This window comes from Lactuca saligna, chromosome 6 (genome assembly GCF_052625555.1).
Source record: "Lactuca saligna cultivar CGN05327 chromosome 6, ASM5262555v1, whole genome shotgun sequence".
NCBI lineage: Eukaryota > Viridiplantae > Streptophyta > Magnoliopsida > Asterales > Asteraceae > Lactuca > Lactuca saligna.
In genome coordinates, this window is record NC_136422.1 from 144,959,709 (window position 1) to 144,984,354 (window position 24,646).

At 41.8% G+C, this 24,646-nt stretch overlaps 1 protein-coding gene across 1 annotated transcript; it reads left to right on the top strand.

Moving 5' to 3' along the window:
• The first annotated feature begins 23,275 nt into the window (after nt 1-23,275).
• On the top strand, nt 23,276-23,972 carry LOC145002200 (blue copper protein 1b-like). Its single transcript, XM_078961495.1, has 2 exons — nt 23,276-23,491; nt 23,606-23,972. The coding sequence occupies exons 1-2, from the start codon at nt 23,326-23,328 to the stop codon at nt 23,923-23,925; spliced, it is 486 nt and encodes a 161-aa protein (XP_078817621.1). The 5' UTR covers nt 23,276-23,325; the 3' UTR covers nt 23,926-23,972.
• The last annotated feature ends 674 nt before the right edge of the window (nt 23,973-24,646 follow it).

Below are 24,646 nucleotides of genomic sequence, written 5' to 3' on the forward strand. Positions count from 1 at the left end.
GGGAGTTGAACAAAGTAACGGTGAAGAACCGTTACCCACTTCCGAGGATAGATGACTTGTTTGATCAGCTTCAGGGAGCGTCTTGGTTCTCCAAGATCGATCTACGCTCCGGTTATCATCAGATGAGGGTTAGAGATGAGGATGTACAGAAGACTGCTTTCAGGACCCGATATGGTCATTATGAGTTCGTGTTGATGCCATTTGGGCTCACCAATGCCCCAGCCGCGTTCATGGATCTCATGAACCGCGTGTGCAGACCGATGCTGGATCGGTCGGTGATAGTATTCATAGATGACATCTTGGTATATTCCAAGACACAGGGGCAGCACGAGGAGCACCTGCGGGAGGTGTTGGAGACTTTGAGGAGGGAGAGACTTTTTGCAAAGTTCTCCAAGTGTGAGTTCTGGTTGCGCGAGGTGCAGTTTCTTGGTCATCTCGTCAACCAGAAGGGTATTTTGGTAGATCCGGCCAAGATTGAGGCCGTGATGCAGTGGGAGGTCCCGAGGTCTCCATCTGAGATTCGGAGCTTCCTAGGGCTGGCAGGGTATTATCGGAGGTTTGTTCAAGACTTCTCCAAGATAGCAGTACCGCTTACCCGACTAACCAAGAAGTCGGTGGTTTTTCGTTGGGGGCCTGAGCAGCAGGCGGCGTTCGAGACTCTCAGACAGAGACTGTGCGAGGCTCCGATCCTTACCTTGCCAGAGGGAGTAGAGGACTTCGTAGTCTATTGCGATGCTTCGATCACAGGTATGGGAGCAGTATTGATGCAGCGAGGCCATGTGGTAGCTTATGCCTCGAGACAGTTGAAGCCTCACGAGGCTAATTATCCTACCCACAACTTGGAGCTGGGGGCAGTTGTATTTGCCCTCAAGATTTGGAGACATTACCTTTATGGGGTCCGTTGTACTATATACACGGATCACAAGAGTTTGCGATATCTTATGGATCAGCTGAGTTTGAACATGAGGCAGAGGAGATGGTTGGACGTGCTGAAGGACTATGACTATGAGATCCTTTATCATCCAGGGAAGGCCAATGTGGTGGCCGACGCCCTGAGCCGCAAGGCGTCGACGGCCCCTATCAGAGATCTGTGTATGAGGATGACAGTGATCACTCCGTTGTTGGAGCGGATCAAGGAGGCTCAGATGGAGGGCCTCAAGGAGGAGAGGCAGAAGTGTGAGAGGATAGTGGGCCGAGTAGCTTCATTTGATTACGACAATCGGGGTTTGTTGACGCTTCATGGTAGGGTGTGGGTACCGTACTGGGGTGGGGTACGACAAGTATTGATGGACGAGGCTCCTAAGTCTCGATTTTCTATCCACCCAGGAGCGACGAAGATGTATCGAGATCTTCGACATGATTATTGGTGGCCCTGCATGAAGCGGGACGTCGCTTGGTATGTTGAGAGATGTTTGACCTGCCGGAAGGTCAAGGCGGAGCACCAGAGACCTCACGGCAAGATGTAGCCGTTAGACATTCCCGTGTGGAAATGGGAGGATATCACCATGGATTTTGTCACCAAACTTCCCAGGACCGCACGTGGAGTGGACTCGATATGGGTAGTAGTGGATCGGTTGACGAAGAGTGCTCATTTTATTCCGATTCAGGAGAGTATATCGGCGGAAAAGTTAGCCGATATCTATGTGCGGGAGATTGTGGCACGTCATGGAGTGCCGGTATCGGTGGTGTCGGACCGAGATGTCCGTTTCACGTCCAGATTCTGGAAGCGGTTCCACAACGAGATGGGTACTCGTCTCCATTTCAGCACCGCTTTCCATCCCCATACTGACGGGCAGAGCGAGAGGACGATTCAGACTCTTGAGGACATGCTTAGGGCATGTGTTCTAGATTTTGGGGGCAGTTGGGATACGTATCTTCCGTTAGCGGAATTCTCGTATAACAACAGTTATCATGCGAGCATTGATCGACCTCCTTTTGAGATGTTATATGGCAGGAAGTGCAGGACCCCGATTTGTTGGGGCGAGGTCGGTCAGCGAGTCATAGGGAGCACCAAAGTGGTGCTCAAGACGACTGAGTTGATCCAGCAGGTCCGTAGTAGGCTGCAGACTGTGCAGAGTCGGCAGAAGAGCTACGCCGAAAGGAGGTGTTCGGACTTGGAGTTCCAGGTGGGAGATATGGTTCTTCTGAAAGTCTCACCTTGGAAAGGTGTCATTCGATTCAGGAAGCGGGGCAAGTTGGGCCCAAGATTCATCGGGCCGTTCAGGGTTGTAGCCCGGGTGGGCAAGGTGGCGTATAGGCTAGATCTGCCAACCGAGCTCAGTCAGATCCACAACACTTTCCATGTTTCGCAGCTGCGGAAGTGCCTGGTGGATGATTCAGCGGTAGTACCGTTGGAGGATATTCAGGTTGATGACAGCTTGAATTACATTGAGTGCCCAGTCGCAATACTTGACAGGAAGTCAAAGGCTTTGAGAAACAAGAGGGTAGAACTAGTAAAGGTGCAATGGCAGCACCGCAAGGGTTCGGAATGGACTTGGGAACCGATGGACGAGATGATGGAGCATTACCCCGAGCTGTTTCAGGATCGAGCAGTAGACTTCGAGGACGAAGTCTAAAATAAGTGGGGGAGATTTGTAGTACTTGGTTTCCGGTATGTGAATTTTATTTGAGCATTTCCCTATCTTAGCCTTGGACTCGGCGAGTCATAAGGTCCGACTCGCCGAGTAGGGACGAGACTCAGGACACGTTTAAGTTGGCGCCTCGGCGAGTCCATATCCCGGACTCGGCGAGTCACCGCTGCTGGATGAAACCCTAAATTTCAAGGGTTTACACCCTATTTAAACCCTCATTCCGCCCCAACCTCGTCCCCATTCACCCCCAGAACTCCCAACCTCGCTTTTCCCTTATTTCCTTGAGAGATTGAAGTGTTTTTGGAGTGTTCTTGAAGATTTTGAGGAGAAAGAAGGGTAGATCAAGAAGAGGAGAAGGAGACCAGGCATCTTTGTGTCATCCCAACGTTTTCCTTGAGGTATAGCTCGTTTCCCCCCTGTTTTCAAGCTTGTAATCTCTTTTAGCTTCATAGGAGTCCTTCTTGGGCTCTTCCCCCAAGCTTGTTTGTGCTTTGTGGGTTGTAATAAGTTGTTAGCCTTTAGATCTAGGCATGATTTAGTCCCTGGAACTTGGATCTAATGCCTTTATGGGGTCATATTGCATGAAAGCCCTAGATCTACCTCTTTTGGTGCACTTTGAGCCTTAAAATCCATATTGGTGAATATCTACACGTAAAGTTGGAAACTTTACGTGTGATTTGTGTCCTAGAAGCCCAGATCTGTGAATGACATGGACTGGAATTGAGCAAATCGGCGTATTTGTTGGATGCATGGCTGCGACTCGGCGAGTCGTATATGTGACTCGACGAATCTGGTCGCGAGTCACTGGACTGGTCCCTTCATGATGTGTCGAGTTGAGCCGTGAGTCACAGGGGGTGACTCGGTGAGTTGGGAGCTGAACTCACCCATGTTAGGACTCGGCGAGTCAATGCCCTGACTCGGCGAGTCCAAGGCAATCTTCATAGATCAAGAACAGACTCGGCGAGTTGTTCATACAACTCGGCGAGTCTTAGCATATGTGTTCTTCGGATGAAGATGAACTCGACGAGTTGTTCATACAACTCAGCGAGTAGGATGAAGGAGTTGAATGTCAGTTTAGAAGATGAACTCGTCGAGTCATAGCCCAACTCGACGAGTAGAATCAGGGACCCAGGACAATTGTCTGGACAGGGACTCGGCGAGTGGAGATCCACTCAGCGAGTCGGGTCAACTAAAAGTTGACTTCGAATTGACTTAGGGCTAGACCATGGGAAAAATGGTCTTTTTACCCAAAGGATAGTTAGCAGTGTATGATTAAGTATATTGTGGGAATTACAGCCGGGGAGTTTCCGGAGCAGCAGCAGCAGTAGTAGGTGATCAATTCCCACACAGACCAGCAGCTATTTCGAGGTGAGTTTCCTTCCAGTAGTAACGGGTCTAAGGCACCAAGGCCAGCCCGTATAGACGAGACGTTAGTATTAGAGTGTGGGCTGAGCCCGTATCTCTTAGTTGAGTTGATTATGATATATGTCAGTATGATAGAGTTGTCTATACTTGTTGTCTGTGTGATACTTGTATGATAAGAGTTGGCGGTTGAGTGTGGGCGAGGCCCGTATCTCTCCGAGAATGGAGTGTGGGCTAGGCCCGTATCTCCCAGATAGCGAAGTGTGGGCGGGGCCCGTATCTTCACGAGTGTGGGCGGGGCCCGTATCTCTCAGAAAGTGAGGTGTGGGCGGGGCCCGTATCTCCTAATTGCATGTTATTTGTTAAATGCTTGTATGGTATGGGGTATTATGGGGGAGCTCACTAAGCTTTGTGCTTACAGTTTCAGTTTTGGTTTCAGGTACCTCCTCAGCTAGGGGAAAGGAGCCGGCGCGGTAGCAACATGTTACACACACACACCCTCTTCGGTTTCCGCATTTACGAGCTTTTCTGGGATTGATACTCTGATATTCTGATTAGTTGTATGTTTTGGTTTCAGACATGGTTCAATTTATATTATGGATGATCGAATGATGTTTTAGTTATTAATATTTTCTAAAGTAACGTTTTTAAACAAAAAATTTTTGATGTGAAAATTGGGTCGTTACAAGATGGTTGGCTGATGTTGCCAACCCGTTCCGTACGAGCCGGTGTCCTAAGGAGGACAAGGTCAGACTCGCTTCCTGTCTTCTGAAGGACAGGGCGAGGGATTGGTGGATAGAGATTGGTCATGCTTTGGGTGATGATGCCGCGTTGGACGCGATGACTTGGAGCGATTTCTCAGCTAGGTTCAGGGTGGAGTTTTTGCCAATTATTGAGGTGAAACAGTTGGCCCGGGAGTTTCAGGATTTGACGCAGACCACTGAGACTGTGGCAGAGATCACCGCCAAGTTCAGGGAGAGGACCATTCTTGTTTCGTAGTATGTCGCGGATGAGGAGATGAAGAAGGCCCGATATCACGAGATGCTAAGAGCTGATATCAGGGAGTTCGTGAGCAGGTCCGGCTGTTAGACGCTGGAAGATATGATTTCTCGGGCTAGGGAGAGGGAAATTGATTTGGAACAGATTCGGAAGAGGAAGTCTGATGAGGTTCAGCTAGCCGCGAGTTTGGGCAAAAGGCCCAAGGGATCGGATTCGAGATCGAGGGGTTATCAGGACCGCAGCTGTAACATCCCAAAAATCCCAACAAAAACCATATTCATAAAAACCGTAACATAAATCATAACATAATTTCGTAGCATTAATTCGAAATACAACTTATTATCAGAGTAGAACATCCCAGGCTAGCTGACTATAGTGTGTGCACTGCAATCTTCCTGAGCTCCTCTTTTGAAACTGAGTACCTGAAACCAAAAATTAAAAATGTAAGCACGAAGCTTAGTGAGCTCCCCCAAACTACCACATACCATACAATAACATATAAAGCACATACTGGGCCTTGCCCACTGCATCGGACGGAGGTCCGGACTAACTGGGGCCTTGCCCCTACATCGGATCGAAGTCCGGAAACTGATTAGAACCTTGTCCCCTGCATCGGACCGAAGTCCGGATTAACTGATTGGGACCTTGTCCCCTTCATCGGACCGAAGTCCGGACTAACTGACTGGGACCTTGTCCCCTGCATCGGACCGAAGTCCGGTCTAACTGACTGGGACCTTGTCCCCTGCATCGGACCGAAGTCCGGTCTAACAGGGGTCTTGCCCCCTGCATCGGACTGAAGTCCGGAAACTGACTGAACATAGCATAACATAACATATCAACTAGCATGAATACATATACTGCATGTTGCATCGGGCCGTAGCCCGGAACACATAACACATAACACATAACACATAAATCTTGTCTGAGCCACGAAGGCATCAAACATACTAACTACTGCATCAGACCGAAGTCCGGGAAACTACTGCTAACTGAATGGGCCGACATTGTAACCTTAGACCCATTCCTACTGGAAGGAAACTCACTTGAACTGCCGAATTCTGCTGGTAACCCTCAGACTGCTAACCAACCACTTTCTGAAACGCTGCTCCTCTAACTCTCCGAGCTTTAAATGCTCAGAAATACTCCACCAACTCTGGATCCAAGGCCCCCTTCTTGCTCCACAATGACTATCCTCTCTCTCAAGCTCCAAAAAGCTTCACCAAGGGTTAGATCTTGCTCCAAAACGATTATAACGGCTAGGGTTTATTGTTCTGAATGAAAGAGGCACTAAAGGAGCCTTAGGGAATAGAATGAGGCGTTTAAATAAGCTCCAAGTCCTGGATTTAGGGTTTTCCTTGCCCAGACCAGACTCGCTGAGTCACCTTGCTCGACTCGCTGGGTCGGTCGCTTACACCTCGACCCGGATCCCGCTCGGACTCGCCGAGTCTCCCTTTAAAATTGGGGTTTTCTTTCTTTTCTTGGCTTTCCAACTTTGGGTATTACAGCAGCCGATGCGGGAAGTGTGGCAGGGCGCACGGGGGCGCGTGCAGGAGTGGTAACGGTGGTGAGTCTGGCTGCTTCAAGTGCGGTCGGACTGGTCATTTTAGCAGGGATTGTACTGTTACAACCACTCAGGGATCATACTTGATATGTTTTCACTTCAATCAACGGGGCCACAAGAAGGCCCAGTGCCCCAGTTTTTTTTCAGTAGGACAAGTGATGGCACCTGCCCCTGCAACCTTGAGGATCACAGACGGTCGTCAGGGTCGTGCAGAGGCGTCTGCGGTAGGAGGCAGGGCTTTTCAGATGGCTACCTTGGAGACGCGAGCAGTGCCGGACGTTGCAGGTATGCGACTTCCGTTTTTAGTTCTTTTATTTGTGCATGATTATATTGTTATGGTTCTGCATCATTATCAATATGAGTATTTTATTTTTTAGCGGTTTGATTGTGATCAAGTTATATGCCATCTGCATACCTTGGATATTTGGTTAGTAGTTAAGGGATGGGTTCTATCGAAGAAGGTTACTTAGGGTGCAGTAACTGTAGCATGCCTTGGAGGGACTCGGTATGTCTCGCTAGTTCAGAGTTGTATAAGTTTTAGAAATGGACATGTTAGATCCCAAGCTATGGTAAGCTTGGGATTCCTCAGCAGATTGATTATGGAATGGTAGCAAGGATTGGGATTTCTATTCATTGAGCAGCGAGGTGTAAGCCTGATCGAAGTGGGGGAGAATCCTCCGAGTGTACAAGGGTGAGAGCACGCAAATCCAGAACGAGTACGCGACTTCTGAGAAGGAAAAGAGGTAGTTTAGCGTTTGATGATTGAGGAGCTCAGGGTTAGGAGTTTGAGAAACTCCCCCTCAGCCAGTGCGTGTATTGGTGATGGTTATATGTGGTTGGGAATTCAGGTTGAAGGGTCGCCTGTAGGACTCGTGTGAGTCAGAACGAAGATCTTGAGGTCAGATAGCATTAGATGCTTTCGTGTTAGTAGATCGTGGTAGAGACATCATGTAGAGCGGCAGGAGAGCCTCAGCTTTCGTCGCTAGCGATCAGTGGTGGAAAGTGTTGTAAGACTACGGGGCAGTTGTAGCATTCACTAGCAGTCAGTGGTGGAAAGTGTTGTTAGACTACGGGGCAGCCGTAGCATTCACTAGCAGACGACGATAGAAGGTGATGTAAGACTGCGGGTAAGCCGTAACATTCCATAGTAGCTTTGTTGGAGGAGTCGGGGCGAGGCCCTTATCTCCTAGCATTCAGATATGGATTAGGAATGGGTAATGGATGAGAATGGTAAGGAGTTTGCCTGTATAGCCTTGAGACGTGAGACCTTAGGAGAGGCCGTTCTAGGATATAGTTGGGTGATACCCGTGGGCGAGGCCCGTATGAGAATAGTAGTATAGGTGAGACCGGGGAGCAGGGTTGCTCAGTAGTATGGTTGGGTGAGACCCGTGGGCGAGGCCCGTGCGAGAGTGGTTAGGCAAGTGGGACTAGAAGGATAGGGGCGGGTGAGACCCGTGGGCGAGGCCCGTGAGTTTTAGCAGCACAGGTGGGACCTGGTAGGGATCTTAGAGTCAAGATAGGGGATCGGGGATCCTAGGAATTTGTAGTGCCAGCATGATAGAATAGATTGAGCAGTATAGGTGGTTGAAGTTTCTTCGAATGTTGCTGGGAGCGACTAGTGCTTGTGTTGGGTCAGCGATCGGTGGGAGCCGGTAATCCAGATATTGATAGGTTGGTAGGGACCAGGGTGGTCGCAGTTTATTCGGAAGCCAGATAAGGAATAGCAAAATTTTCAGTCAGTAGCAGTGCGAGTATGCAGCGTATGGTAGGATTCAGTTAGTTGATCGTGGGGTGCTCGACACCAAATGATAGTAGAAAGAATGCCCAGTGGATACTGACGATAATGACCCGTACTGCGAGTAGCGGGAGCAATAGATTGGGTGAAGACAGGGTCTTCACAGTGGCAAAGGAGATAGATGGTTATGGAGCGTTGCCTTGAGAAGGTAAGTAAATCGCGCAGGGAAAGATGGGGTGAACCCTTATGTTGCAGTACTCGGAGAGTATCAGAAGGATTGTCGGTTGGGTAAGTTGTGTTTCTAGAATGTTCAGGGTCAGGATGGACCCGAGATTTTATCTGTAAGGATTGATATCAGTCTGAATGACTAAGCGGAAGGCCAGCAAAGTTAGGCAGCTGGTGTTAGACTAATTGGTGGAGTATTGGAGGCAGATCGCAGGCGGTGGATCATAGCAAACTTCGAGGACGAAGTTTAGTTTAAGTGGGTGAGAGTTGTAACACCCAAAGTTTGGAAGGCCAAGAAAGGAAAGAAAAGCCTAATTTTAAAGGGCGACTCGGCGAGTAGGGTTGACTTGGAAGGTTGACCTTGACCAGGACTTTGACTTGGACCAGAGTTGACTTGGTTGTCTTTTGGGGGTCAGTTAGACTCAGTGTTGCATTGATATTGGTAGTTCGGGGAGCAAGGGGAGCAGGAGTTTAGAGAGTTACCGGACAGCAGCTAGTGAGTTCATCAGCAAGTTCAGCCAGTGCAGGTGAGTTTCCCTTTGTGTGAATGGGTCTAAGGCCACAATGTCGGCCCATGTAGTTATGAGTAGAAGACCCGGGGGTTAGCCCTAGGCACAGTATGCTAGTATAATATGCAGTACGAGGTCCAGTAATAGTGGGTGGGTGCCCAAGGATTGTTTATATGATAATTTATACTTGTTGTCTGTGTGATACATGTATGTGCCTGGTAGGGAGGTGAGTGTGGGCGAGGTCCCGTATCTCACCAATAGGCGAGTTTGGATGGGGTTCCACATCTCACTAGTAGCAGAACAGGGGTGAGGCCCAAGTCAGGGAAGGAGTGAGGGTGGGCTGGGCTTGTATCTCACTAACAGTAGGAGCATGGATGGGGTTCCATGGCTCATCAGTAGCAGGACAGGGGCAAGGCCCAGGATAGGCGAGGCCTTAGGTCAGGATCAGTCGTATGAGTTTAGCTTATGTGTTGTGACATGCTTATGTGTTATTACTTGTTGGCAGGCGGGGCCTAAGTGAAACAGATCTGTATCCGAGCAGGGCTCGAAGCCAGGCGGGGCCTGAAGCTGCGGGGCCGTTATAGCGGGCGAGGCCCGAGGCAGGGGGCGATGCCCAAGATAGCGGGCGTGGCCTAGTATGTGCAGTATGTGATTATGCATGGTATGTGGTAGGGTGGGGAACTCACTAAGCTTCATGCTTATGGTTTTTAGTTTTGGTTTCAGGTACTTCCGGTGGCGGAGGGGAGAGCTCGGGGTGATCGCATGGCACACACCATTGATTAGGCAGCCTGGGAATGTTTACTCTGATAATGAACATGTGTTTTGAAAATTTATACTCTGATTATGTTTTGGAATGATGACTTTGCTTAAAGTAATGTTTTATTAAAAGAAATTTTTGGTCTTGAATTTTGGGTTGTTACACCATCTGCTGTGAAGGATTCATAAGGCGCGAGAGGAGTGTTCACTGGTTTGGAATCATACAAACTGGACCTTTTTAGGATATCAATAGCATACTTAGACTAAGTAAGGAATAAGCCATTTTCAGTATATGCTACTTCAAGTCCCAAGATGTAGTTGAGATCACTAAGGTCTTTTATTGCAAACTCATGGTTGAGACGAGAAATGAAGTTGTCAATTGTGAGTCCATTGTTACCTATAAGTTGGCAACAATGTGTTGGGTTTTGAGCAATCTAACACTTCCTAAGTGTGCATGCAACCCTAATAAACCTTGGATCTATGTTTGTCTAAATACATGCAAAATAATAATTTTCCAAGGTTTATAACCTATCTAACATGGCATGGGGAACATTTCAACATAAAAGAGTTAGAAGAGATTACATACCTTTTGGTGAGTTTGGTTCTAAGGAGTTTGAGGGCCAAGCACCAATAGTGTGAATGCCTCAAATGGAATCACAAACACCACAAACTCTTGGAAAACTTTGAGAGAGTATACACCTTGTATAAATCGGCCACACACATGCACACACACACACTAGTTCACTAGTTTTCTCTTAGGCTTCATTTCATGCTCCATAAGCATGCTTATATAGTATGCATGGTTAGGGTGAAACCCTAATAACCCATGTCTTTTCCTTTTCCAAGGATCCATGGGTTAAAAGCTCCATGATCATCCATGGACTTCCACATAAGCCTAGCCCATTAACAAATGAGTATTAGCCCACACTATATAAAACAAATAGCCCATAATTTAATTAGTATTCCTTTTAATCTCTAAATTAATTCATAATTAATTTAAGACTAAAACTAATTAAATAACGTAACTTCATATTAATATATTATAACTCATAATATATTAATAAACATATGTGTATAACTCTCATAAAATTAGCCATAATAGTTTGGATGAGATGCAACCCAAATGGACCATGCCGGTCGGGTCAAGTATATACCAAATAAGTTATGGACTTAGACACCTTATCCAACAGACTCCCACTTGGATAAGTCTAATAACTATATTTGCCTATAACTTCAGGAACCAACCAACAATCGTAGCTCTCGAAAACTCCCTCGAACAATGAAGACTCTGTTGAACTATGAAGCGCCATTTTAGATAAGTGATCACATAATCCTCTGTTCTCATGATATCAGCCGGACAAACACATGGAACTATGTCTTGCTTATTGTCTAGCAGTTGTTTCTCGATTTTCCGATTTGTTTGACGAAGAACTTCACTGAACACATCGGTTTAGTTCTGACCAGGCCTGGTACATGGGTCAACACAAAATCATCGAGGGGCCCAGATATCGCTTCTATTTCTAGAAGGAACAGATAAACTTTGACTGATATGCTTGTTCTACTACTTATTGAATTGTACACAAAGGCACGTTTTATAACATCAAGTTACTGATGCGTTTACGTGCAATCAATGCACAACCAACTCATAGGTAACAACTCATATCTCTAGGTTTAAAGATTTATATGATGTTATCGTCTCACGATCACTCGAGATAAATTCCATGAAGTTATACAAGTGAGCGTGGGTTTATACCAATACTCATAACTTATGAGTACTCATGAATGTTGCAGCAACCATTGCCATGTCTAAACACCTTTAAGGCATCTACAAACCCAATTCATGACAATCTTGATTCATACCTACTTCCGACGTATGATCGATTGTGGAGGTTTGAATAAATTAATTATTCTGGAAGTCAAAACATGCAAAACTGAAACAATAGTAAATAATTGACAATGATAGTAACACTTTACTCATAAATAAATCACAAATTTTATTCATCATCAAACGTCGATTACATTTTACAAGTTTCAGGAAAACTATCTAATCTGTAAAACTGATATCGTCCCTCAGACCGATGCGTCTCGCATGCTGAAAATGCTTAACCCTCGTCAGTCCCTTCGTAAGCGGATCTGCAGGATTCTCATCCGACGATATCCTCCTTGTCACAAGGAGTCCTTCTTCAATCTTGTGTCTTATGAAGTGATATTTTCTGTCAATGTGTCGGGATCTGCCATGATCTCTTGGTTCCTTGGCTAAGGTAACCGCACTATTGTTGTCACAGAAAATCTCTATAGGTTCCTTAATAGCTGGTACAACTCCAAGGTCTCCGATGAAGTTCTTTAGCCATATCGCCTCCTTTGCTGCTTCACTCGCTGCTATATACTCTGATTCACAAGTCGAATCAGCCACCGTCTCCTGCTTGGAACTCTTCCAAGAAATTGCCCCTCCATTTAAGGTAAAGATCCAGCCCGACTGAGAGCGGAAATTATCCCTATCAGTCTGAAAACCAGCATCACTCTACCCTAATATTCTCAAGTCATCACTGCCACCAAGGGTAAGGATCCAATCCTTAGTCCTCCGCAGGTACTTGAGAATGTTCTTTACCGCGGTCCAATGAGCCTTGCCAGGGTTCCCCTGATACCTGCTGACCATGCTCAAAGCAAATGCCACATCAGGACGGGTACAAGTCATAGCATACATGATCGAGCCAACTGCGGAAGCATATGGTAATTGGCTCATCTCAGCTATCTCTGCCTCTGTACTCGGACTCCGAGTCTTACTCAGTTTGGTATTGCTTTGGATCGGTAAATCTCCTTTCTTGGAATTCTCCATGTTGAACCTTTTCAACACCTTATCCAAGTAGATACTCTGACTAAGTCCAATTAGTCTTCTACTCCTTTCTCTTAATATCCTTATCCCTAGGATATAGGTAGCCTCCCCTAGGTCCTTCATAGTAAAGCACTTCCCAAGCCAGGACTTAACCTCCTGCAAGGTTGGGATGTCATTTCCTATGAGTAGTATGTCATCCACATACAGTACCAAGAAGCTAACTATACTCCCACTAGCTCTGACATACACGCAAGACTCATCTTCGCTTCTCAAGAAGCCAAACTCTTTTACCTTCTCATCAAAACAAAGATTCCAGCTACGAGATGCTTGTTTTAATCCATAAATGGATTTCTCAAGCTTGCATACTCTATTAGGGTACTCTGCATTGACAAAACCCTCTGGCTGATTCATGTACACATCCTCAGCCAACTTTCCATTAAGGAAAGCGGTTTTGACATCCATTTGCCATATTTCATAATCATGAAATGCTGCAATGGCTAACACAACCCTAATAGACTTAATCTTTGCTACCGGCGAAAAGGTTTCATCATAATCAACACCTTGAGTTTGAGTAAAACCCTTCACAACCAGTCGAGCCTTATAAGTATGCACTTTTCCTTCCATGTCTGTCTTCTTCTTGAAGATCCATTTGCACCCGACTGTTTTACGGCCTGGTACATTGTCAACCAAGTTCCAAACTCGATTGTCATACATGGACTGTATCTCGCTGTCCATAGCCTCCTTCCATTTAGCAGACTCCGGGCCTGCCATGGCTTCCTTAACACTGCTAGGTTCATCCAAATTTACTAGTGTACTATCACTAATAAACGTATCACCTTCCGTAGTAATATGAAAACCATAATAAAACGAAGGTGTGTTCCTAACCCGTGTGGAACGCCTCGGAGGTACAGACTCGTCAGCTGGATCAACAGGAGTTTCCTCCTCAGGTTGATTGCTAGTGTCTGAGGTTCCTTCACCAATTGATTCTTGAATTTCTTCAAGATCAATCTGCCTCCCACTGTCTCCTTGGCTTATAAATTCTTTCTCGCGAAAGATCCCTCTTCGTGCTACAAAGACCACATTCTCACTGGGTCTGTAGAAGAGGTAACCGAAGGATTTCTGTGGGTAGCCGATGAAAATACACCTTTCACTTCGGGGTTCAAGCTTATCATGAGTTTCATGCCTCACGAAAGCTTCGCAACCCCAAATTTTGATGTGGTCCAAATTGGGAACCTTCCCAGTCCACATCTCATGAGGTGTTTTGGTAACCTTCTTTGTAGGGACTAGATTAAGGATATGGGCGGCAGTCTCTAAGGCATACCCCCAAAAAGAGATTGGTAACGAAACTCGACTCATCATAGAGCGAACCATGTCCAACAAGGTTCGATTATGCCTCTCAGCTACACCATTCAGCTGTGGTGTCCTGGGAGGAGTCAATTGTGAGACAATCCCACACTCCTTAAGGTAGTCAAGGAACTCGGTACTAAGATACTCACCACCTCGATCGGATCGAAGCATCTTAATGTTCCTGCCCAATTGATTTTCTACTTCCTACTTGAATTCCTTAAACCTTTCAAAGGTTTCGGACTTATGTTTGATTAAGTAGACATACCCATATCTACTAAAATCATCAATAAAAGTCACATAATACCGATTAGCATCCCTTGTGGCGGTTTTGAATGGCCCACATACATCAGTATGTATTAGGTCCAACAAACCCTCACCCCTCTCACAAGTTCCAGTGAAGGGTGATTTTGTCATTTTTCCAAGTAGACAAGATTCACAACTATCATCTGATTTAAGGTCAAATGATTCCAAGACTCCACTCTTTTGGAGTTGGCCTATACGTTTCTTGTTTACATGTCCAAGACGACAATGCCACAATGATGCTTTATCTAGGCTAGTAGAAGAATCAATATACAACACATTATTTCCTAAGTTGTCTACAATCGACACAGTTTCATACACGCCATCACAAGGTAATGCTTTAAAATAAAACACATTATTAAAGAAAGCATTAATACCACCACATTCATTATCAAACGAAAAGGTAAAACCTTGTTTGTACAAAGCATGAAAAGAAATAATATTCCTCGCCATTTCAGACGAGTACACACATTTATTCAAATATAATTTTAACCCATTATTAAGCAACAAAGTATAAACTCCAATCTTGGAAACAGGTGAAGCCTTCCTATTCCCCATGATTAGGTTTATCTTCCCGTGCTCCACATCCTCACTTCTTCTTAGGCCCTGCAAATCAGAACATATGTGAATACCACATCCTGTATCAAGCACCCAAGAGTTAGAATATGTTGAGTAATTAGACAATATAGTGTAAATACCTGCATAGGTGGGTTTCACTTTCCCATCCTTTAGATCCTGCAAGTACTTAGGGCAGTTTCGCTTCCAGTGTGCCTTTTCATGGCAATAAAAGCATTCAACATCCTTGGGAATGGCAGAAGGAGTGACAGTACCGTTCTTAGTCTTTGATGAGGAGCCTTCAAGAGACTTTCCCTTGGTACCCTTCGAAGGGTGCTTCCTCTTTTTCCCTTTGCCTTGCCCAATAGCTAAAACAGGGGTAGAAGTCGGAGTAGGAGTAGTAGAGGTAACAACCGCTTTACCCTTAAGACCGGTTTCAGCGGTCTTCAAGAGTCCTTGAAGCTTGCTGAGGGTAACTTCCTCCTTGTTCATATGATATGTCATTCGAAAATGATCATAACAAGAAGGCAAGGAGTGCAAAATGATGTCAATTGCCAACTCCTCGGGGATGTTAACATTCAGCTTCAGCAAACGGTCCACATACCTTTGCATCTTTTGCATGTGGCCCGTGACGGATTCACCATCCTTCATGCGGGTAGTTATTATGGAGGAGATTATTTCATACCGCTCCTGACGAGCACTCTGATGGTACCTTTCCATCAGGTCTTGGTGCATCTCAAAAGGGTAGAAATCTACATACGATTTTTGGAGCTCGGCTGTCATCGTGGCCATCATGATACATGCCACCTTAGTAGCATCTCTCTCATGAGTCCTGAATTCAGCGATCTCCTCAGGAGTAGCAGTAGACTCATCAAGTTCTTTGAACTCCTTATCGAGGACATATTCCTTGTCCTCGTAACGAGTAACCATCCTGATGTTCCTAATCCAATCCATGAAGTTGGAACCATCAAAGATGACCCTCCCACAAAGATTCATGAGAGAGAAAGAACCAGTTGGGTTAGAGCCTGAAGCATTAGTGTTGGAAGACATCTGAAAGAAGAAAGTAAGTTTAGATTAGATATTTAGGATCCTTAATAAGACACCCAAATGTAATATTAAGGCTAGGATCCAATCACAATATATTACACTTAGAAGAGGGATGCCGTAATCTAAGTAATAATATATTTGAAAGGTAGGTGAATGACGATTCACCAATTTCCACCATGAAAACGAAATAATTTATTAGGTTTAATTGGATTTGAAATTCCTAGATTCTTTTGAGATTCATTGAACTTTTCAATGGCATGTTTCAATCTCGATTGTGCCCTTCAAGTTTTGTGACTGGGATGCCGAGGATCACAAAACAAGGTGTGAATAACCATGCTAACTCACTTGGTACTCTTAATATTATCACCTAATCAATGTGCCGGTTAACCACACACGCTCCATTGATCTATGACAAACATTAAGTCACCCTTCGTGATCCTTACTAGTCCTAGTCAGTGTGCCGGTTAACCACACACGCTCCACCAACGACTTGGTAAGGTACAAAGTGTGAATTCCATGGACTAGCACCATGTTCACATTTTTCCTAAAATAACTAAGATTGGGAATTAAAAGAGTTTAGTTATTTTATAATATTCATTATACTTTTAATGAGGATTTAAAGTCATTGTTCTACCCGTTCGGCTAACGACCCTCCACCGATCAAGCAAGCGGTGGGTGAGAGTATACACCCATTAAGTCGCCATTTTATAGGCAACAACCTTATACCCACCTTATAGACCGGCTTCGTGAATGAGGCCTACTAACGGTAAAACGACTTATTCTTATACATATATATAATAATTAACCATTAATGTTATAAATAGTATAAGGGTTGAATTTTAACTATTAAAACTCTAAGGTTTGGAATTAAATTTTATTAAAGTGTGTGAAACTTTACAAATTCCAAAACTTGAGGGCAAGTTTTGTAACTTTGCAAAACTCTTCATTTCATAACTTATGAATTAAAGGTTCATAAAAATGAAGACTCTTCATTTTCATGTAACTTATGTGTTTTAAGTGTGTGTTGAATGAAAGTGACCTTTGGTAATCCATAACTTGAGGACAAATTATGGACTCCATTAAAACACATAAATGATAAAGAATTAATCCTAAACAATTCAGCAAATAATTCCTATCATTTTCTAAATTCATAAGAACATGAACATGATCATAAAAAATTCAAGAATTATATGAACACATAAAATCATGGAATTTTGATATATGCTATTGTAAATTGATTAGAACAACCATTACACCAACTAAAATAAGTTTTATAACACCAAAACAATTTAGGGTAATGTTTCTAGTCCATTTCCAGCAGCAAAAGTCGAGATTCTGCATTCTTTCGATCCTACTCGTCGAGTGCATGAACTGACTCGTCGAGTAGGTTGAAGTTTGCCTTGGACTCGTCGAGTCCCCCCAATGGACTCGGCGAGTCCACCATGCTGACAGCAACGATTTCGACTTTTTTCACTATTTTGCATCAAGTATCAAACAAGCAAGCCTAGGCTCTGATACCACTGTTGGGTTTTGAGCAATCTAACACTTCCTAAGTGTGCATGCAACCCTAATAAACCTTGGATCTATGTTTGTCTAAATACATGCAAAATAATAATTTTCCAAGGTTTATAACCTATCTAACATGGCATGGGGAACATTTCAACATAAAAGAGTTAGAAAAGATTACATACCTTTTGGTGAGTTTGGTTCTAAGGAGTTTGAGGGCCAAGCACCAATAGTGTGAATGCCTCAAATGGAATCACAAACACCACAAACTCTTGGAAAACTTTGAGAGAGTATACACCTTGTATAAATCGGCCACACACATGCACACACACACTAGTTCACTAGTTTTCTCTTAGGCTTCATTTCATGCTCCATAAGCATGCTTATATAGTATGCATGGTTAGGGTGAAACCCTAATAACCCATGTCTTTTCCTTTTCCAAGGATCCATGGGTTAAAAGCTCCATGGATCATCCATGGACTTCCACATAAGCCTAGCCCATTAACAAATGAGTATTAGCCCACACTATATAAAACAAATAGCCCATAATTTAATTAGTATTCCTTTTAATCTCTAAATTAATTCATAATTAATTTAAGACTAAAACTAATTAAATAACGTAACTTCATATTAATATATTATAACTCATAATATATTAATAAACATATGTGTATAACTCTCATAAAATTATCCATAATAGTTTGGATGAGATGCAACCCAAATGGACCATGCCGGTCGGGTCAAGTATATACCAAATAAGTTATGGACTTAGACACCTTATCCAACACAATGATGGCCCAATCTACATCCGAGTAACCAATTAAGGATGATTTGTGAGGAGGACTAAATGTAAGACCAAAGGAGATTGTGCCTTTAACATATCGGAGAATTCACTTGACACAATGATAATGAGTTATAGTTGGAGCCTAAAGAAATTGACTGACTTGATTAACTGCGTAAGACAAGTCGGGTCTTGTAATAGTTAAGTACTGAAGTGCTCCAAATAATGAACAATATAGAGTAGGATCAGAAAAGGGCACACCATCTGCTGTGAAGGATTCATGAGGCGCGAGAGGAGTGTTCATTGGTTTGGTCTTTTATTGCAAACTCATGGTTGAGACGAGAAATGAAGTTGGCAATTGTGAGTTCATTGTTACCTATAAGAATAAGATCGTCTACATACACAAGCAGGTACATAGTGCATGAATCACCAAGAAATACAAACAATGATGGATCAGCACGACTGCATTTGAATCCGTAGGAAAGAAGAAAAGTGCTCAGGCGTTGAAACCATGCTCGTGGGGCTTGTTTTAAGCCATATAAAGCTTTTCATAGCTTGCAAACATGATTCGGCAACTGAGGATTTACAAACCCGGTTGGTTGTTCCATAAAAACAGTTTCAGTCAAATTTCCATTGAGGAAAGCATTTATCACATCTAATTGATGTAACTTCCAGCTATTCAAGGTGGCAAGAGATAAAGCAATTCGTATTGTTGAGGATTTTAATATAGGGCTAAACGTGTGAGAATAATCAAGCCCTAGAATTTGAGTAAAACCTTGAGCTACTAAACGAGCATTGAATCGTTCGATTGAGTCATCAGAGTGGTATTGGATGCGATAAACCCATTTGGAACCAACAACATTAGATGAAGAGGGACGTGGTACCAAAACCCATGTAGAATTTTGTCTCAGGGCCTTCATTTCTTCGTGTATTGCATTCATCCACTTTGGATCTTTAGTTGCAGTTTTAAAACCTTTTGGTTCAATTGCGGTGTTCAAAGCAACATGAATATAGTGAGTTTCAAGACTATCTAGATCATATCAATATTTTGGATTGAAGATTCCTGCCTTGGATTGAGTTGGCATAGGATGAGTGGTAGTAGGAATCGTTTGGGAGAGTGTTGAAGGTGATTGGTTAATAGGTTGAGAATTGGCCTGAATAGGTAATGGATTAAAGGATGGGCTGTTTGGCGGGGAGGGTGATGGTTGGATATATGACATGGAGGGCGATGAGGAGCTATTAGGAGAAGAAGGAATATTAAATGTGGTAGCTGAACATGGACTTGAATCGCATAGAGAACATGGAGGTTCATCAACTTTATTGGTTCTTGTAGGTTTCGAAATGAAATTTAGGGAGGGTAAGAATGAGTAAGAAGGCTCTCTATCAAAAGTGGTAAGATCCAAAGTAGATATATTAGTGCTTATTTTAGATGCACCAAAGGGAAATAACAGTTCGTTGAATCGAGCATGTCTTGAGATATAAATGCGGGAAGTGATCGAATCAAGACATTTAAAACCTTTATATTGGGAGTTGTAACCAATGAACACACAAGGAATACTTCTTGGTGCAAGTTTATGACGTGAGTAATCCCTCAAGTAAGGGAAAACTTGACATCCATAGGCACGAAAGTGAGCATAATTTGGTGGTTGAGAGAAAATCAACTCAAATGGAGAAATTCCATCCAATAATTTATTTGGTAACTGATTGATGATGTATGTTGCTGAGCTAAAAGCATCGGGCCAAAAATAAACTGGAATGTTAGCATTAAACATCATTGCTAATCATGTTTCCACAATATGCCTATATTTGGGTTCCGCAGAGATGTTTTGTTGAGGCGTGTACGGGCATGATAGATGATGAAAAATGCCATTTTCTTCAAAAATTTTGCGAACTGTATGATTCACAAATTCTGTACCACCACCACTTTGAAAAACTTTAATCTTTCTTGAACATTAAGTTTGAACAAGATTGATAAAGGCTGGAAGAACCGAATAGTAACCTATCTTAGTTTTGAGTGGATAAAACCATGTAAATCTGGAATGGTCATCAATAAAAATCACATAATACAAATAACCATCTTTAGAGCAAATGTGAGCGGCTCCCCATAAATCACAATGGATAATGTCCAAGAGATGAAGAGCACATTTATGATTACGTTCAAAAGGTAGTTTTTGCCCTTTATAAAGCTGACAATGTTCACAAACAATAGGTTTTGGTAAAACCAAAGTAACAGACAAAGCAGCCAATTTATTTAAAGTTTGAATAACATCAAAAGAAACGTGGCCTAGACGATTGTGCCATAACTCATAGGAGGTTCGATTTGAAGTTCCTTGCAAAGCAACCAATGCATGAGGTTCATCTTTAAGCACATACAACCCTTGTTCACACGACCTTTAGTAAGCACCATTTTGGTTTGACGATCCTGAATAGTAAAGAAAGGCTGAGAAAACAACACATCAACTGGGAGATCCTTGGTTAGCTTGCTAACATATAAAAATTTCTTGGTAAGACTAGGAACCTCTAGAACATCATATAATGATAGGTTATTTGAAAGATTTGAGATACCCGTACGAGTGATTGGTAATGTTTTACCATTCCCAAAAATAACCTAAGTTGTACCTATACAAGGAGTAGATTACTGAAGAGTTTGAGAATCGGGAGTCATATGAGCCGTCACCCCTGAATCAATGTGCCAATTAGTCTTCAGTGACATGGAATTTAACATGAAAGGATTGTGCTAGAGTTTCAGTCGATGGGGATGCTTTTAGAGCATAAGAAGAGAAAGTTAGACAAGAAGAAGCATAATGTCCATTATTTCTACATAACTGGCAAGGGGGGGGGAGAGGCATTGCCCAGCAGAACAACCCCATTGAGAGCCATGACTGTTATTCCCGCAATAGTCGGGCCCTATATTTCACCCCCGATTAGAAGAATGGGTAGACTGTGTGGAGCCTGAAACGCAGTCGATGGGGGAGAAGCACCATGAATTGACTGGAGAAAAAACTCATGGCTTTCTGTCTGTGATAGCAAATTACGGAAACTTGGGGATGGTTTGGTTGCCCTGATTGTATATAATTCATATTTTTATATGTATTTTAAACTATTAATTATTTTTATAGACATATATGATTCAAGGCGGCGTTTAGGTAAAACTTGGCGGCACATACAAGCCTTGGAGCCATGACGAGCTTTTTAGAACCTTGATAGATACTCATTGTTGAAACAAACATAATCGCCAAAGGAAACAATTCATTGCCGCAAAACCGACGGATAACAATATGTATATGTTGTGTGTTTCGTAAAATATAACATGTTTCGGAGTAGAACTAATCGCCAAAGAAAACTAAGCGTCGCCGCTGCTATGCGCGGGTGTACGGCTAGTATATCTATATAGGATATAGATCCGGTAAGAAATTTTTTTTGGTAGAAAGGTAAGAAGTTTTTTTTCTACATATTTTTTTGACGAACAAAATAAATGAATCACTAGATGATTCATTTGTAAGATGATTCACAAGAAAAAATTCCCAAAAAAACATCTTTATGATTAATTTTTAAGTAAATTAAGAAAAAATTGATTTTTATGACAATTTTAGTGAATAACAACAAAATCATTGTATAAATGAATCATCGAGATGTTTTTTTGAGAATTTTTTCTCGTGAATCATCTTAAAAATGAATCATCTAATGATTCATTTTGTTTGTTCGCGAAAAAATATGTAGAAAAAAAACTTCTTACCTTCCTACCAAAAATTTCATTCTTATTTGATCTTGACTCTATATATATATATATATATATATATATATATTTGCTAAAAGACATCTTATTTTACCATATAAACATCCTAATTAAATTTTGAAATATTAGAATTATATTGTTTTTTTTTTTTAAAATGATTAGTGGTCAATAATGTGTTTAAAAGGTGTCTTCACCTTTTTAAATTTAAGGGATAATTACTAATCTAGCCAAATTAAAGAATTGATTAACAATTTTTAGCAAAAAATTAGGATTTGTCCCAAACTAGCCCACGAAACCGTAGATGGTTAAAATGGTTTACTGTTTTGCCTATTTATCTACTATTTTGATTTTAGTATATAAAGATTTTTTTTTCATTTTTCACTACGAAACCGTGGACGAAAAAATGATCTACTGTTTCCTATGAGAAGTTTACTGTTTCCCAAATAGTAGATTAAAAATGATCTATTATTTCGTCCAAAACTTACGGTATTTTTTTTAGTGAAAAAAAAAACACTTTTCCTGTAAAAGAGATTTTTCTTTTAATATATAGTAGGTACGATATAGTAGAAAAAAAATAAGTTTTTTTTTCTTTTTTTTTTTTTTGATTAAAAAAAAAAGCCCAAAACCGTAGTTTTTTAAAAGAAACAGTAGATTATTTTTAATCTATTATTTGGGAAACAGTAAACTTATTAGAGAAAACAGTAGACCATTTTTTCATCTACAAAGTGAAAAATGAAAAAAAAAATCTTTATATACAAAAATCAAAACAATAGGTAAATGGGCGAAACAGTAGACTATTTTAACCACTTACGGTTTCGAGGGCTAGTTTGGAACAAATCCTAGCTAATTGTTAGCTAAAAAGTGATAAAGTCATTAATGAATTTGGTTAGATTAGTAATTTTCCCTAAAATTAACACACAGGTGAGTGTCTAGTGATTGGAATTTGAGTTATTCAGGGAGACACCACAGCGACTTGTATAAATCGCAAAGAGGAAAGAGGGTGAGTGGGAATGGTAAAGTGGGTCGGATTTGAGTTGCAGCTTCTTGGTCCCTGGTATTTATTTTTTCTCGTGCATGAAAAAAAGGGCATTTTGGAAACAGTAACCGTCTTAACCCATAAATTGTTCTCTCCACTTAAATTCTTCTAAAAAAATTCACGTGAAACCGTGAAAGAAAAGCACTCAATATACCATTTCCACTTATAAAAAAATTACATTAATTAATTAAAAAACTAAAAAAAAAACAAACAAACAAACAAACCTTTTCTTATGTTTAGTGTAGCAATCAACAGACATAAAAGTAGGACCAAATCCACAATGCCATTAATTGCCGTCCACTGCCGGTTCTATATTTGCATTTTTCATTTTCCATTCATTCCAAAACCTTATAAATAAACAGAAACAAACATGTAGCCTACACAATCCATTTTTAGGGTGTTTTAAAAGAAATATTTATTGGAAATCTCTCATAATTATTTCGAAAATGGCTGCATCACATTCAATCATCATCTTCATCGCAACATTTGTGGTACTTGCGACTTCAATATCTGCCAAAGAATACATTGTTGGGGACAAAAGTGGTTGGACTCTCGACTTTGATTATCAATCTTGGGCCAAGGATAAAGTTTTCATCGTTGGGGATACACTTGGTACGTTATATATATATTCCCACAAATACACCCACATTTAGCTTCTTTAATATCGTTTTCAAGCATTTAAGGTTTTCAAGAATTTAAATTTTTGATCTTATACTCTTCATGCAGTATTCAATTATGCATCTGGTGCCCACAATGTGATGAAAGTCAACGGCACTGGTTTTCAACAATGTATTGTTTCATCTTCAAATGGAACTTTGACAAGTGGAAGAGACATCATTCCACTTCAAACTCCAGGAAGAAAATGGTACGTTTGTGGCGTTGGGAAGCATTGTGAGTTAAGAAACATGAAGCTTTTCATCACTGTTCTACCACAAACAATGGCTCCCGCTCCAAGCCCAATAGCAACATCTGCATCCACTAAACTGACAATACCAACAGTCTATGGCATTGTAGTTGCATTATTCGGCAGTATTTTGTTGCTCTAAGTTTGAAACATATCTTGTTGACATGTTTTTATTTTTATTTTTTGGTATTGGTTACTTTCTATTCTTTCATATGTATTCGTTCAAATGATGTATTCGTTTGAGATAATTTATGTACTAAATGTGAATTCCATCGTGATTATTGTGGGTCGATTTTCACCCTTTAACTTGTATTTGTATCACATTTCTAGATTAAACACAAAAGCAAATGATTTAACCTGAAAGGCCTTGCATGCATTTTATAAATTTTCATCTTTGAAATTTCTTCTTAATGAACTAATTTTATGAATTGACCTAGGTTAATCGTTTGGTATTGACATTGGTAGAGCATGTAATAGTAAAACTAAGAACTAGTTACTAATAGGACCATAAATGGGAGGCTTAGTACAAGAAGATGGTCACATTTTCAAAGACTTATAACACATATACCACCTAATTAATTAGTGAAAATGGTTTCACCATTTCCTGATATATCTTTTTTTAAATATGTTTTCTCGTAAACTGTTTATGAACACTATTAAAATGTTGAACAAAAAATAAAGTTGGGTTCTTTAAGATAGCCTTTTCAAAAGCATGCCTCCTCCTCTTCGTTTTGTGTATTCTGGGCATTCTTCTCACCAATCAAATAAATGATTTATAAAATCAGTCATATGCCATATATTGCTTCCATTTAAGGGTTGAATATTGTTGGTATATATTGCTGCAAATTTCCCCTTTGTAAACC

Bases quoted from the DNA above. Each gene is read 5' to 3' on its own strand.
- LOC145002200 (XM_078961495.1), top strand. From the start codon at position 23,326: ATGGCTGCATCACATTCAATCATCATCTTCATCGCAACATTTGTGGTA. The intron at 23,492-23,605 runs GTACGTTATATA...CTCTTCATGCAG, and splicing joins CATCGTTGGGGATACACTTG to TATTCAATTATGCATCTGGT.